The sequence below is a fragment of the Rattus norvegicus genome, chromosome 9 (genome assembly GCF_036323735.1).
Source record: "Rattus norvegicus strain BN/NHsdMcwi chromosome 9, GRCr8, whole genome shotgun sequence".
NCBI classification, from domain to species: Eukaryota; Metazoa; Chordata; class Mammalia; order Rodentia; family Muridae; genus Rattus; species Rattus norvegicus.
The window spans coordinates 121,276,647-121,292,609 of record NC_086027.1 but is presented as its reverse complement, the minus strand read 5'-3'; the positions used below and the strand labels follow the sequence as shown (position 1 = coordinate 121,292,609).

Below are 15,963 nucleotides of genomic sequence, written 5' to 3'. Positions count from 1 at the left end.
TTGCTAGTGCAAATTTCATGAAATGACAGTATAATGTGCTTCCTGTGAGTTAAATGGTCAAGAAGCAATACTGAGCAGTCACAACAACACAGTTGACTTAATCTATGCTCAATGCATATAAAATTGTTTAGAAACAGCATAGAACCCAGATACATCTTTCTTACACTGTAAATCAGCTTAGATGTTTTACAATACTCAATAAAATGTTGATTGATGAGAACACATTGAATTACTAGGAAATGATCTCTGCATGCACATCAAGAACCAGAATTTGTTACCGGTTCATCATACAACATTACCAGAGAGAAGCGGCGTGAGACGTCAGAGACCAAGCACAGTTCATGCTTCACATGATGTAAAAGAACACAGGAGGGAAAGCTTTAAGGGAAACCTGTAGGACTTTTCTTTCCCTGCCCATCACTAACAGAGCCAAAGGCACTTGTGTATTCTTCCTATGAACCTTTCAAATTCTGAATACCTTGGAATTAAACATTTTGAAAACTAATAGTCACATAACAGGGATCCCTCTGGAACTGCTTCAATGTGTCAGCAGCACATCCCATGTTCTGATGTTCTGTTGAATGGCAAGGAGGTGGACATGGAGGTTGGTCTGGAAAGACTGCCATGTGAATCATAAAGATACTCATCTCTACCCTGTCCAATACATGTCTGCGTTTAAATAAATACTAGTGTTTAAATAAAATAAACACTGTGAGAAGACAGAAGGAAGCACCTTGGAACCCTCTTTTACAGCTTTTCCTCTCTGACCAAGAATCATTGAATCTGTTAGAGCATTTCCTGGTGTCCTTGTCTGGCTTGAGAGGGCCTTTATGGTGCTTTAAGCTCTAGTCCCTCTTGGTCATTTTGGTGCTTCTTATTGTCTCAAGTGAAATAGACTGCTTTAGAACTAATTCCTAGGATTATTCTATATCCCTACAGTAATGTGCTTCCAGGAGCTAACAGAAGTGGAGGCATGGCTGTATTCTCTGAGTATATTCCTCAATATTGTCATCTCCTTAGCAATTTCCCAAAGATTAGACAGTTAATTTGTAGCTCAGAGTTCCACATACATGGATTTCTGCTTGAAAAACGTATGCACGACATACACACCTATAACTCAGCCTTCAAGAAGTAGATGTAAGAGGATTTTCAATTCAAGACAACCCTGAGCTACATATGAGATTCTATCTTAATACATCACTGTCCTCATGGGGAATAAAGAAATTGAAAAGAAAAGTAGATATAGAAGGATATAAATGAGACAAAATGAAAGGAGAGAGGAGAAGGAAGAAGAGACTATTTAAAAGATGTTATTTCTGTACCAAACACGCAGAGTCTATCTGCCTGTCACAATTTTCTAATAATTCAAGATGTTTTCTTAGAAGCAACATTGTATTGAATATTGTAAAATATCTAAATTGATTTATGGTGTAAGGAGGGGGTGTCTGGGTCTTATGCTATTACTACACAATTTTACATAAGAGAACTGGCCCTTCCTCGATGTAGTATTGATGAGATGACCTTGAACAAATCCCAAGTATACAGAGAACTGACTGTATGCTGACTGTAACGACACCTTATGGAAATTGTTGAGGTGATAATCAGAATCTAAGGGGAGAGTCATTACTACAGACGAGTCTGGGCCATGTGTGGTTAGACAGGGTCAGTGTGAGGGAGATGGCACGGAGTCAAACAGTGATCACCAAGAGCCTTCCCGTCTTGTCTCTTCAGTAGCCTGCTCTATGACAAGAATTGTCCAGAGAGAAAAAGGAGGCAGAATCCAGAATAATAACCTTGATTGCTCTCTGCTTTTTTTTTTTTTTCAGAGCTGGGAACCGAACCCAGGGCCTTTCGTTTGCTAGGCAAGTGCTCTACCACTGAGCTAAATCCCCAACCCAGCTCTCTGCTTTTTCACTTCTCTCTGAAGATATCTGTAGGGAGGCCACCTAGAGGAAGTACATTAAACACCATCTACCATAAACCTGACTGATCCCCCCCCTTCTGTGCACAGCAAGTGCCCATTACTCACAGGCACAATAGTACTTTTCAAAGGAAGACACAGGGAGAAAGGTGGGATCCACTTCTCAGTTTGTCATGGGCCAGCCTATTTCTGGTTTGATGAAGCAAGATTTCTTCTTTTCAAAGCAATAAAACATTTTTTGCTGTGTGCTTAGAAGCAGAACTTTTCCTCACTGTCTTCATTAACTTGAGTTTAGATACGACCACGAATAGAATCCCCATGATGGCACAGTGGCTGTATAAGGACAAGTAGAGAAACCTCACTATCACATCTGCCCTGTCTCACTAGTGATGCCCTCATCATGTTATGATGTAGCAAGAAGGCCCTAATCAGACACTGTTGCTGTGTTCTTTAAACCCCCAGTCTCCACAGTCAAGAGCCCAACAAATCTATTTTCTTTTTAAAAAAATTGACCAGGCTTTGGTCAGAAAGTGAACTAAGATAGTAGGATCTTTTGTTTTGTTTTCTTGTCAACTTGAGTATAGAAAATTTAAGGGATGTAAATAGAGATTTAAAGAATTTATTTAGGGCCAGTGAGATGTCTCAGTGGGTTGATGATCTGAGTTTTAGACCCAGAATAGATATGGAGGAAGGAGATAACTAACTTCTGAACGTTGTCCTCTTGTCTCTACATGTGCACTGTGGCACTCACATGTGTGCAAGTAGGTACATGCACCCACACGAGTCAATAAATATTTTAAAGTTATTTTATTTTGCAATATTTAACTCAATAATATTAATAAATATATTCATTGATTTCTACACTGTATCAAAAACACATGTAATACTGTATTCATTCAGTAAGATTTAATTATTCTACTTCGGTTTCCAGTTTTGTATTAGCTTTTCATGTGACTATTGGCTATACATATTTTTATAATTTCTACTGTCAATGTTGAGCCCCTTACAAGCATTCTAAAGTACATGGCTTTTGGTTCTGAACTATTGAAGGCTGTGACCATACCAACTAGAAAACAAGTTCAAACCACAAGCTTCCATTGACTGGGAAATGAGTCAAATCATAAATTTCTCCCTTATGATTGACTAAGAAATACATTTCTTCATTGATCCTATCATAACCTTCAAAATTTGAACAATTACCACTTTCTTAATTGATGTTTAAAGTCGGTGTGCACTGACTTTCAACAGTTCCAACGTATGTTCCTTATACCTACTTATTAACCCTTTCTTAAGTGGATTTCCTTGTTTTGGTTTAAAATGATTTCTGAAGTGGACTGCTTCTGTTAGCACCCTAAACTGACATTATTGAAGGTGTTTCCAGAAAGACCTATTCTCAAAGCTATTTGGTGTCTACTAATGGACTTAGTGCAGTTCTTTCTGTTTAGAAACACTGTACCCCTGATCTTAAAGAAAAAAACAAAACAAAACAAGACAAAAACAAACCTGCATTAAAACTTAGCCATTGGTGGGGCTGGGGATTTAGCTCAGTGGTAGAGCGCTTACCTAGGAAGCTCAAGGCCCTGGGTTCGATCCCCAGCTCCGAAAAAAAGAACCAAAAAAAAAAAAAAAAAAAACTTAGCCATTCGTAAGCCACTGAGCTGATGTGCAGCAGGGCAGTGCAGAATATGATGGGGTGAATGGAATTTCCCCTCTGCCCTCTGAAGGTTTGCTGGAATAAAATGATTAAAATAAATTAAATGTGAGAAAAGTGTGTTAATGCATTATTGTCCTTAAGCACAGCCCAACATGGTTCAGAAGCTTTGGCCCTACTTGTTCTAGGGGAAATGAAATACAGAAAATGTCAGGAAACAGCATGCTGGCGGTTTCTCTTGTTGTTGTTGAGCTTTTTTGTTTTTTAGAACAAATAGTAAAAATCATTTAGGGAAAGTTGCAGGCTTGAAAAGTATACAATAGTATGGGATAACATGTATTTTGCTCTGCAAACTTGGTGGGTAATAAATATTGTGTCCAATCTTTGAGAACCTCCCACCTGAGGCTCCATCACTAAATCTGATACAAATCTGACAGAGGCTGAGGTCAGCTAGAGGGACACTGTGCCTGTCTTCTACCTTTTAATTTCTAAATCACAACCTGTATTTTTTTTTTTAAACAGCATCTGTTGTTTGTGATAGTCCTTACCAGGTAATGTGATACAATTTTAAAACATGTGTTCCTTTCTTCAAGAGAAGCATTTTTGGGGCTGGAGAGATGGCTCAGTGGTTAAGAGCACAGACTACCATTGAAGAGGACCAAGGCCTGGTTCCCAGCATCCAGATTGGAAGGTTCACAGCTGCTTCTAACTCCAGCTCCAGGGGACCATATGCTTCTAGTCTCTGAGGGTGCCTCACACTCCCACACATACTAAAAATAAATATTAAAAAAAAGAAAAAGCGGGCTGGAGAGATAGCTCAGCGGTTAAGAGCACCGGACTACTCTTCCAGAGATCCTGAGTCCAATTCCCAGCAACCACAATGTGGCTCACAGCCATCTGTAAAGAGTTCTGATGCCCTCTTCTGGTTTATCTGAAGACGGCTACAGTGTACTTATATATAATAAAATGAATAAATCTTTTAAAAAAGAACAGGAAAAGCAGGTGTCAGCTTGCCTTAATAGTCCATTTTATGTATTTTTGTTTTTAAAAACAGATAAAAACGTTGTGTGTGTGTGTGTGGGGGGGTAGGGATCGTGTTTACCAGTGCACACTTACTGTTGTCCCCTATCCTGCATAGGCTCTCTAATAACACTAACACCAGTGACAGAAATACTAACTAATGTTTATTTGGTGTCCATTAGGTGACAGGGCCTGCACAGTCTTACACATTTCACCCCTAGTTTTACAGTAATCCTGAATATTTTGTCAGTTTTACAATTGAAGGTTCTAAGATGCTGTCTAGCACTCCATTGGTGTGGGACTCAGAGCTGGAATCTGTGTCCCTCAATATTGAATGCTAAGTGTTGTGTTGTTTACTGCTTATTCTGTCTCGAGGTGGCTCGCCATTCTAGGGGTAATAAACTGGTATTTGTTACCCAAAACTTTAGTGTAAATATCTAAAGAGGCATTGAGCTTATGCCAGCATGAATTTAAACATCTCTCGACAGCCAAAATTGACACAAATATTTAGTGAAGAAAAAAAAATCCTTGCATGTTGCAGGCTGCCACCACTGCAGCCGGGGGTATTGGGTGGGGTGGGATGTTCATGTAACATGTACCCTAGCCTCAGTGACATACCTAAAAAAAAAAAAAAGACATTTGAGGACAAAGGAAGCATCTAATGCTGACTTCTTATGAAAGTACATGTGGTTAATCAACCAGATAGACTTAAAATTTCATTCTGTAAAGTTTTATAAAGGAAAGTAAACTAAGTACTGCCTGGGAGTTAGTGCTGTGCAGAGCACTCAGGCTTCTCTGATTCTGCCTTCTTCTCAGCACCTCACAGCCAACAGCTGCCTCCATTACACCAAGTCATTAAAAGGAGTTTCCTTTGAGATTTCAAGATACCTCAGAAAAGACCTTGGTAGACATTTTAACGTTACTTTATTTTCAAGATACAGGTATCTAAATGCACTGAGACCATTAAGAAACTCACCAACGTTGATTAACATTGCTGTTACTGAGTTGCAGCTATACAGGGCCCAACCTCCTTATCACTTTATGGCGATGGAGGACTTCTATTATTCTTGTAAAATATACATAATATGAATGTATCATTTTTATCTAAGTTGATAGTTGATTGGCATGAAGTACATTCACTGGATTGTGGGATTATGATTCCCATGCATCACAATTCTTTTACCATTTCAAACTGAAATTCTATATTCAATAAATACCAGCTCTTCACTTCTCCCTCTCAAAGCCCTTGGCAACCACCATGCTGCTTTCCATTGCTTCCAATTTGTTGTCTCTAGGCTCCTTGCACAAATAACATCATATAGTATTTGTCTCTTCCTAACTGGGTTATTTCTTTTTGTGTAAATTCCTTGGGGCATCTATGTTCTGGCATGTGCCACAGCTTTTAGTCTGAATTATGTTCCATTTGTATATAGTGTGTTCATATATGTTTGCATGCATTTCTTGAACAATTGTTGACCTCAGGTAATATCTACCTTGTTTTTGAAGATGGGTCTCTCACTTGAGATCAATAATTTAGGCTAAGCTGTCTTGACAATGAATCCCAGGCATCACCTCACCAGAGCTGGGTTTACTGACAGAACATCATATGCCTGACTGGTATTTTGCAGTTTTGTCATGTGCATATGTGTGACTGTGTGTTTTCCTAAAACCAGCTTGGATCTAAAGCTTTCAAAAATTCCTTCATACTTATTATACAGAATAATGGGATTATAGGGTTTTCATGCATTATGTAATATATTTTGACAATATTACCCCTTAATATCTCTTGGGATTGCATTGAATCAGTAGATTGATTTTGGAAGTATGGCCATCCCATGAGCATGCAAGGTCTTTCCATCATCTAGTGTCCTCTTTTAATTTTATTCAGTATCTGTAAAGTTTTTATTATAGAGGTCTTTCACATCCTTGGTCAGGTTTAATTCAAGAGATTTCGGGGGTGGGGAGCTCGGATTTTTACATTGTTTTGAATGGGATTATTTCCCAGATTTCTTTCTCAATATATTTTTACTGGTTGATAAGGCTACTGCTTGACATATATATTATTATGGTGAGATGTGTTTCTTATATTCTGAGTTTCTATGGGATATTTGACATGATTGAAATGTTATGATTTCTATTCTATCAAAAAACAAGAGATTAGAGAAATTTATAAAGTTTATTGACATATTGAGCTAGCACTACATGTCTGGAATAAACCAGTTTGACCATGGTAATTTTTTGATTTATTTTTGAATAGTTTGCAGGATTTCTTTTTTTTTTTTTTTTTTGGTTTTTTTTTTTTCGGAACTGGGGACTGAACCCGGGGCCTTGCGCTTCCTAGGCAAGCGCTCCACCACTGAGCTAAATCCCCAACCCCTGCAGGTATTTTTTTTAAAAATTTGCATATATTTATGTTGGAGATTGGTCTGTGTTTATCTGGTTTCAGTATTAGGCTAATACTAACTTCATAAAGAGTTTGGGGGGCTGGGGATTTAGCTCAGTGGTAGAGCGCTTACCTAGGAAGCGCAAGGCCCTGGGTTCGGTCCCCAGCTCCGAAAAAAAAGAACCAAAAAAAAAAAAAAAAAAAAGAGTTTGGTAATGTAACCTTCCTTTGCTATTTAATAGCATAGTTTGAGAAGGATTTGTGTTAGTATTTCATTGAATGTCTGGTAATTTTATTTGGTAAATATTTGACCACAACTTCACTTGTACTGCTTTCTACAAAGCTGCTCAATTTTTTTTTTCTTTTAAGATCTTCACGATTTACTTTTGGTAGGTTATATACATCCAGAAATCTATGTACTTTATTTTAGAGTTTTCTATTTATTGGAATAAATGATTTCTAAGATAAGACCTAATGATTTTTCTGAATTTCATTAATGTAGTAACAAGTGTCCTTACCCCTCAATCTATTTAAGTTGAAGCTTTTCAACTTGATTGTTTCTGTATTTGAGGATTTTATGAATACTATATATCATTTTCATCCCTCCCTGTACCACAGCCAACCTCCTCCCATTTCCTTCCCCAAATTCACACTTTTTCCTAACTCTCTAACCCTAAATGCCCCCAACCTAACCCTACCTGTCCAGTCTCTAACCTTAACCCACACCGCCCACCCAACACTTTAACCCTAATCCCTAACTTTCTAGCACTAACTGCACACCCAACCACACTATTCATAATCCCTACCCTTCTAACTCAGCTCGTTTCCAATAGACTCCTGGCATTTACTTTGACCATGTTTTTGAATTGTTAGGTATTTATGCAGATTTCACAAAGACTTTACCGCACTGAGCCCATTTATAAGGCTTTTCTCAAGAATGTTATTTTCTGCATTCACAGGGTTTCAGGAATACTTTTGTTATAAGGAGATATAGAAATGTGCAAAGGCTTCACCATATTTAGTACATTCATAGTTTCTCTCTAGTGTGGTATCTTTTATGCTGTTTGTGTTAATTTGGGTTTTAATGCTGTGAAAAGATACCATGACCAAGGCAACTCTTAGAAAGGACATTTAATTGTGGGGAGGGGAGGTATACAGATTTAGAGGTTCAGTCTATTATCAAGGTGGAAGAAATGTCCGTGTCCAAGCAGACATGGTGCTGGAGGACAGTTCTACATCTTGATCAGAAGGCAGCCAGAAGACTCTTCTGCCCTGGGCAGAGTTTAAGCACGGGGTCTCAAAGCCCCTGCCCCAGTGACATACTTCCTCAAAGGCCACATCTACTCCAAAAAGGCCATACCTCCTAACACTGCCACTTGCCATGGGCCAAGTATATTTAAACCACCATACCTTTGAAGATCACAGTAAAGGGTTTACTACATTGGTTACATTCATAGGGTTACTCTTTAGTATGTATGTGTTCTTTTATGTAGTTGGAGTTGGCTTGATTGTGAAAAGGCTTTACCACATTCATTACATTCGTAAGGTTTCTCTCCAGTATGAATTCTTTCATGCCTTTTAAGGACATTCTGACCTACAAAGGCTTTACCACATTGCTTACATTCGTAAGGTTTCACTCCAGTATGTATTCTTTTATGTACTTGGAGATAACGAGGATGTGCAAAGGCTTTACCACATTGATCACATTCGTAAGGTTTCTCTCCAGTATGTGTTATTCCATGCGTTTCGAGATGACTCTGTCGGGCAAAGGCTTTACCACACTGATTGCATTTGTAGGTTTTTTTCCTAGTATGTATTATTTCATGCCTTCTAAGAGTACGATGATGTGCAAAGGCTTTGCCACATTGATGACACACATAGGGCTTCTCTCCAGTATGTATTGTTTTATGTACTTGAACATAACGATGAGATTTGAAGGCTTTACCACACTGATTGCATTTATAGGATTTCTCTCAAGTATGAATCCTTTTATGACTTTGAAGTTCATTACGGCATGTAAAGGCTTTACCACATTGCTTACATTTATAGAGTTCCTCTCTAGTATGTGTGCTTTTATGTGTTTGGAGATGACTGTTTTGTGAAAAGGCTTTACCACATTGATTGCATTTGTAGGGTTTTTCTCCAGCATGCATCATTTTATGCATTTGAAAATTATGGTGACGTGCAAAGGCTTTCTCACATTCATTACATTTGTAGGGTTTCTCTCCAGTATGAATTCTTTCATGCCTTTTAAGATCATTCTGACGTACAAAGGCTTTACCACATCGATTACATTCATAGGGCTTCTCTCCAGTATGTATTCTCTTATGTACTTGGAGATGACTACAATATATAAAGGCTTTACCACACCAATCACATTCATAGGGCTTCTCTCCAGTATGTATTGTTTTATGTACTTGGAGATAACTATGAGATGCAAAGGCTTTACCACACTGATCACATTTGTAAGGTTTCTCTCCAGTATGTGTTATTCCATGCGTTTTGAGATGACTGAGTTGTGCAAAGGCTTTACCACACTGACTGCATTTGTAGGATTTTCTTCCATTATGTATTATTTTATGCATTCTAAGGTTACGAACATGTGCAAAGGCTTTACCACATTGATCACACACATAGGGCTTCTCTCCAGTATGTATTGTTTTATGCACTTGGAGATAACGATGAGATTTGAAGGCTTTACCACACTGATTGCATTCATAGGATTTCTCTCCAATATGAATCCTTTTATGACTTTGAAGTTCATTACGGCATGTAAAGGCTTTACCACATTGCTTACATTTATAGAGTTCCTCTCTAGTATGTGTGCTTTTATGTGTTTGGAGATGACTGTTTTGTGAAAAGGCTTTACCACATTGATTGCATTTGTAGGGTTTTTCTCCAGCATGCATCATTTTATGCATTCGAAAATTATGGTGATGTGCAAAGGCTTTCTCACATTCATTACATTTGTAGGGTTTCTCTCCAGTATGAATTCTTTCATGCCTTTTAAGATCATTCTGACGTACAAAGGCTTTACCACATCGATTACATTCATAGGGCTTCTCTCCAGTATGTATTCTCTTATGTACTTGGAGATGACTATAATGTACAAAGGCTTTACCACACCAATCACATTCATAGGGCTTCTCTCCAGTATGTATTCTTTTATGTACTTGGAGATAACTATGATATGCAAAGGCTTTACCACACTGATTGCATTTGTAGGATTTTCTTCCAGTATGTATTATTTCATGCCTTCTAAGAGTACGACGATGTGCAAAGGCTTTGCCACACTGATCACACACATAGGGCTTCTCTCCAGTATGTATTGTTTTATGTACTTGGAGATAACGATGAGATTTAAAGGCTTTACCACACTGATTGCATTCATAGGATTTCTCTCCAGTATGAATCCTTTTATGACTTTGAAGTTCATTACGGCATGTAAAGGCTTTACCACATTGCTTACATTTATAGAGTTGCTCTCTAGTATGTGTGCTTTTATGTGTTTGGAGATGACTGTTTTGTGAAAAGGCTTTACCACAATGAGTATTTTCAGACAGTTTCTCTCCAGCATGACATCTTTCATGCCTGCAAAGATGGATAGATGGCACATGTGAAAGCTTTACCATTAAACTAATGAATATAATAAATGGAAATTAATTCTATAATTTGGTCTAATTGTAAAGAAGAATCACATCTTACGGTTGTATCACTTTGTTTACACTCATGGTTTCCCATTCACTATGGGTTGGTAAAAGTGTTATTACATGGCTCACATTTGTACCATCTTCTATCTCTATGAGATTTCTCATATATTTGGAGGGAAATGGAAGAGCTCAGAGCTTTACCACATTGAGTACATTCATATGTTTCCTTTATTGTCAAATATACTACATTTGCATACCTCATCAGCAAAGTGAACCAGGACAAACAGAAAGGGATTTCCACAATCCTAGTATCCCTAGGGATTTTCTGCTAGGTGAGTTTATGGATATATTCCCAATGAAGTTGGGAAACCAACTAATTATAAACTTGTATCACACTGAGAAAGTCTGCTCAAATGTGGACTACTACATATATCTTAATTGTTCTGGGGGTGGGGGGGACATTGCTTCTTTCAATATCCTTGTGCTCACACGGCTTGTATCCATTGTGACACAGGATATAGCTATTAAAATAACAAATGAAATGTTTCCACATTGCATTCACACAGTTTGACTTTTTGTTCATCATAGTCATATGGTATAAGAATTAAGGTTAAAAAAAAAAAAAGAATTAAGGTTTCTCTTGAACAACATTCTTGACTCTCATAGACTGTCCCTCTCACTTAAACTTAACAATGTTACTATATGAGTAATCAGCTTTACTATGATATATTTGCCTGTTAGAAACATAAACTTATCACCTACTCTGTGTGTGTGTCTGGGTGGGTGTGTGTATGTGTGTGTGTGTTATGAGACTAAACAGATTGGCAGGTATACAGAGTAGCTGTAATGTGGCTACGATGGTAAGGCTAAGGCATTGTTTCTTTGTCTTCTTTCTTAGAGGAATGCCTTGCAAAAAACAAGTCAGACACCTGACACTGAGGTACATGGATTTGTGAGAATTTAATAATAAATACACTTAAAGTATTTTTTTTTTACACTGTTGCGTTTCTTTAAAAGTTCGAGGACATACTAACATTTCTTCAGAGGCATATTCATACCAACTTGCACATGAAAATTACCTTCCATGTCTTCTGAAACTTTGACAATGTTCTTCAATAGTATGGTCTTCCCAATTGTAACCTAAAATACAATACCAGAAAATGTATGATATATTATTGGAAATTAGGCAACATTTAAGTTACTATCTTCAGTGAACCTGATATTTTCACCTCATTCTTCTTTATTCTCAATTGACTTCACAGAAAAGCAACAGTAAAAAAGGAACAGTTGTTTCCTTATTTTAAAAACTGAAAGAAAATTCACTGTCTTACCTATAGCAGTGAGGTTCCTGTAGGTCTCCTGCATCACATCTTTGTAGAGACTCTTCTGTGAAGGATCCAGCAAAGCCCATTCTTCTCGAGTGAAGTTCACATGTACATCATCATAGGTCAATGCATCCTGAAATATCCCATACATGAGTACAACAGAAACCATGATACCAATATCACTGTAAATGTATGCTTCTGGTGCTTCCCCCACTTATTTCTTGACCCAGATGTTCTAATGTTAATTACCAAATCATCTTAGAAGAAAACTGAGTAATAAGGTTCACTTCTGTCATTTCTTTCCTCTTTGAGTGGGATACAGCCTTGCAAGAGAAATGCTAATTAATGGAGAGAGAGAGAGAGAGAGAGAGAGAGAGAGAGAGAGAGAGAGAGAGGGAGAGAGAGAGAGAGAGAGAGAGAGAGAGAGAGAGAGAGAGAGGCAGGCGTGCAGTACTGAGCATATAGAGAAATTGTATGAACAATTACTAACTGCAAAAAACATCAAGTGAGCATATAGGCTCATGTCTTTAATCCAAGCACTGAGGAGGCAGAGGCAGGTATATCTGAGGTCTATCCAGGACAGCCAGAGGTACATATTAAGACCCTGTCTCCCCTATGAAAAAATCAATCAAACAAACAAGAAAGATAGAAAGGACTCAGAGGTTTTTACTAGAGTTCCTACAAAGAATTACATTCACTGAAGTTCTGTATTCTTCCAGAATCTTTAGGTGGCCCAGTTTAAACTGTAACAATAATGAGATCTTACTAAAAGGGAATGAATGTTTAAACAGATAAAAATATTGGCAATGTAAATGTTGATCCTAAATAAGCAACATAGGACAGGAGCTGGCTCATCACTGAGGAGTTTTTGCTGGTCTTAAAAATAATTGGCCTCAATTGCCAGTAGTTAGAAGTGAGCTTTACAACTACTGATTACTCCAAGTTCAGGAATTCTGAAGCCATTTTCTGACTACTATGGGGATTAGACATACATGATGTGCATATTCCTTCATACAGGCAAAATATACATATTCATTAAAATAAATCAACACAAGCGCAACAGGTAGGAAAAATGTCATATATCTGCAATCCAATGACTCAGAAAGCTCAGGCAATATAGCCAGGCAGTATGAATGTCATGAATACATGCCACCTGAGAAACAGAATATGCTCTCTGTCAAATTTCAAAATTCATAATGGGGATAAAGATCAACACAGCAGCATATACTTGACATGTGCCAAAACCCACTGTCCAAACCATCAGCCAATAATATAAAAACGAACAAAGAAACAAACAAACAAACAAACAAAAAAAGAGAAAGCTGGGCATGTTGGCCCACATTGAATCCTGGCACTCTGGAGCCAGAGGCAGGTGGACCATTTACATTTGAGGCCGCACGTTCTACATACCTACTTTCAGGACAGCCAGGTCTACATAGAGAAACTTTGTCCTCAAAAAACAAAACAAAATTAAAATTATAAAAAAAAAACAGGCTTGCAAAATACCTTAGCACTGAATAGTAATTGCTTCAAGTGCATCTTATGTGATTTAGGGTTAGAGTGTATAATGCTGAAGGCAAGACAACATAAGAAGGAAGCTGACGGGCTGGAGAGATGGCTCAGCGGTTAAGAGCACCCAACTGCTCTTCCAGAGGTCATGAGCTCAATTCCCAGCAACCACATGGTGGCTCACAACCATCTGTAAAGAGATCCGATTCTCTCTTCTGGTGTATCTGAAGACAGCTACAGTGTACTTATATATAATAAATGAATAAATCTTTAAAAAAAAAAAAAAAGAAGGAAGCTGACTAATCAGGTACAACCACTACACAACACACACACACACACACACACACACACACACACACACACACCACGCAGCAAATGGGTTGACTCTATAGACACCCAAATGTCATCCCCAATAACTAATCATCTAGAAAGGTTCCTCCTACAAAAGCAGTTCTATTTAGAGAACTGAGTTGGCCAGAGCAAGGCTGACAGGCTGACTCCTCCATGACAGGTTGTAAACTGACAGGTTGGGAAACTAGGCCTAAGTTTCTGTTTCCCAGAACTGGAAAAGTCCAAACAAGTCAATTCTAGGAAAACCATTCCTCACAGGCAGCTAATCAGGAGCTTCCAATGACCCTAATAGCCTGCAGCAGCCCATACACTCTTCAAATGCCCCAAATCACTTCTGACACTCTTGATTGCCACATCTTGTAAAATCAGAAAGCAAGTTATATCTTTCCAACATACAAAGGCACAGAATGCCCCTTCCTATTCCAGTAGAGAGGAATGTGTACATAGTGAGGAAAGATTGGACCAAAGCAAGAAACCCAGTAGGACAAACACCAAACCTTGCATCTCTGTCTCAGACACAAGGAGCCTCCGTTTCAAAAGGCTTAGATTGCCCTATCCCTGCAACTTCTCATACATCTCTCAGTTTAGATCCTTGAACTCCCTATATGCAGCTCTCCATGACAGGTGTCTCATAACTTGGGTATCTCTAGATCTTGTGGTCTCAAATGGAACTCAGGCTTCATCCTCAGATTCTTCCCATGCACTCTCACAGTGTCCTCCCTCACTGGGGCTCTGACTCTGCCAAACATAGATGGCTGGAACAGTGCTGCCTGAAACCACGGGGGAAGAAGCCATAACCTTATTTTTCCATATTTCTTATTTCCAGAACTTGGGTGCCACGCTTGGACCAGTAGTAGCAGGTTTTATATGAAGTTCCTTCCTGGGTCTAGGAATGACTTTGCCAACTCCCCCTTCCATTAACTGAAGGCTTATCAGGAGGGACTTTTTCTGTTAATTCACCTTCTTAGGCTTCTGTAGTGAGCCATATTGGATTTGGGCCTGGCCATTTGTAGAGCTCAAAGTGGCTACGTGACTCCTGGCCACACATACTCCTCTAACAGCTTCTCCCATGAATTTACGGCACAGGAAGATAACATTCATGGGATGCTTCAGCCTAAGAAAAAATCAGTTATCTCCTCAGTCAACACCCACCTGACCTCATCGCCTGACCTCTTTGCCTCCAGCTATCACTGCCTATACCCTCATCTCCCCCTCCTTCATGTTTCACAAAGGTCACTCCCCCTACCTGAAAGCCTTAAAAGCTGTAACATTCATCCCAATAAACAAGACCTTGACAATAGAATCTTGATTGGTCTCCTTCTTCTCTTCACCCTCATTTGGCCCACAGGTAGAAAGCCTCTTCTGGACCCTGAATAACTGGGTCCCCGCTGGGGGGGACAGGCTTCCAATCCTGAGCAAAGCCCTTCTCTTTAATGGTGATAATCTCTTTGAAAATTCATGCCTCTGTCTCAGCATTTGGCTGCCATGTGTAACTTCCCAGGGCTGCTTTTCTCTACAAACCACAGACTTTGCATTTATTTCTGCTCAACTTGTTGTTTTTTTCCTGTAGTCCAGAATGAGTTACTAGTAATAATCATCTAACAGATTCAATATTTCACCTGAGAAATATAGCTAATTGTTTTTTAATTCTGCCTTACTCAATTTCTCAGAGCATGGGCGGAATAAGAAAGATTTGGGGTCAAAATACAGCATAAATGACCTCTAGCTAAATTTGTCACGGAATCTATTTTCCACTGAAATCCGATGACCTCAACTTCTGACTGCATTACTTGCATGACTCCAGTCTTCCAGGTGTACACCAACAGCCGACTAAGCTCTGAATACAGCTTTCTATGCTGATTGCCATCTCAAGCCTTGATATTTACCAGGTTCCTCCAAGGGAGAACATTTCTAGTTTCTCTAATTTCTGTCAGCAACAAAATAACCTTTTTTTTTTTTCTTCTAACTTGCTACTCTCCTACTTTGATTCAATTCTCTAACCAAAAGCATCTCAGCAAATAAACCAGTTCACTTGTTTGGTCCAATAACATGACAGCCATCAGGTTGGGAGCTTAGGATAGAAACTCAAACTTCAAGAAAAGGCAAAAACCATGAACAAATCTTGTTTCCTGCTTGGTCACTGTCTCAGACTT

General features: G+C 38.7%; 1 protein-coding gene across 3 annotated transcripts in view; it reads right to left on the bottom strand.

The window, feature by feature from the left end:
• Positions 1-15,963, bottom strand: part of LOC134480627 (zinc finger protein 431-like) — a 41,824-nt gene that overhangs the window by 15,628 nt on the left and 10,233 nt on the right. Inside the window, exons 2-4 of one of the 3 annotated variants that reach the window (XM_063268207.1) lie at positions 11,957-12,083; positions 11,705-11,765; positions 8,092-10,566 (exon numbers count right to left, since the gene is read on the bottom strand). In XM_063268207.1, the coding sequence (XP_063124277.1) occupies positions 8,949-10,566; positions 11,705-11,765; positions 11,957-12,083 (1,806 nt within the window). In that variant the 3' untranslated portion in view covers positions 8,092-8,948. Of the gene's footprint in view, positions 1-8,091; positions 11,766-11,956; positions 12,084-15,963 lie in introns of those variants that run through there. The other 2 variants (XM_063268208.1, XM_063268209.1) reach the window with 2 other exon arrangements.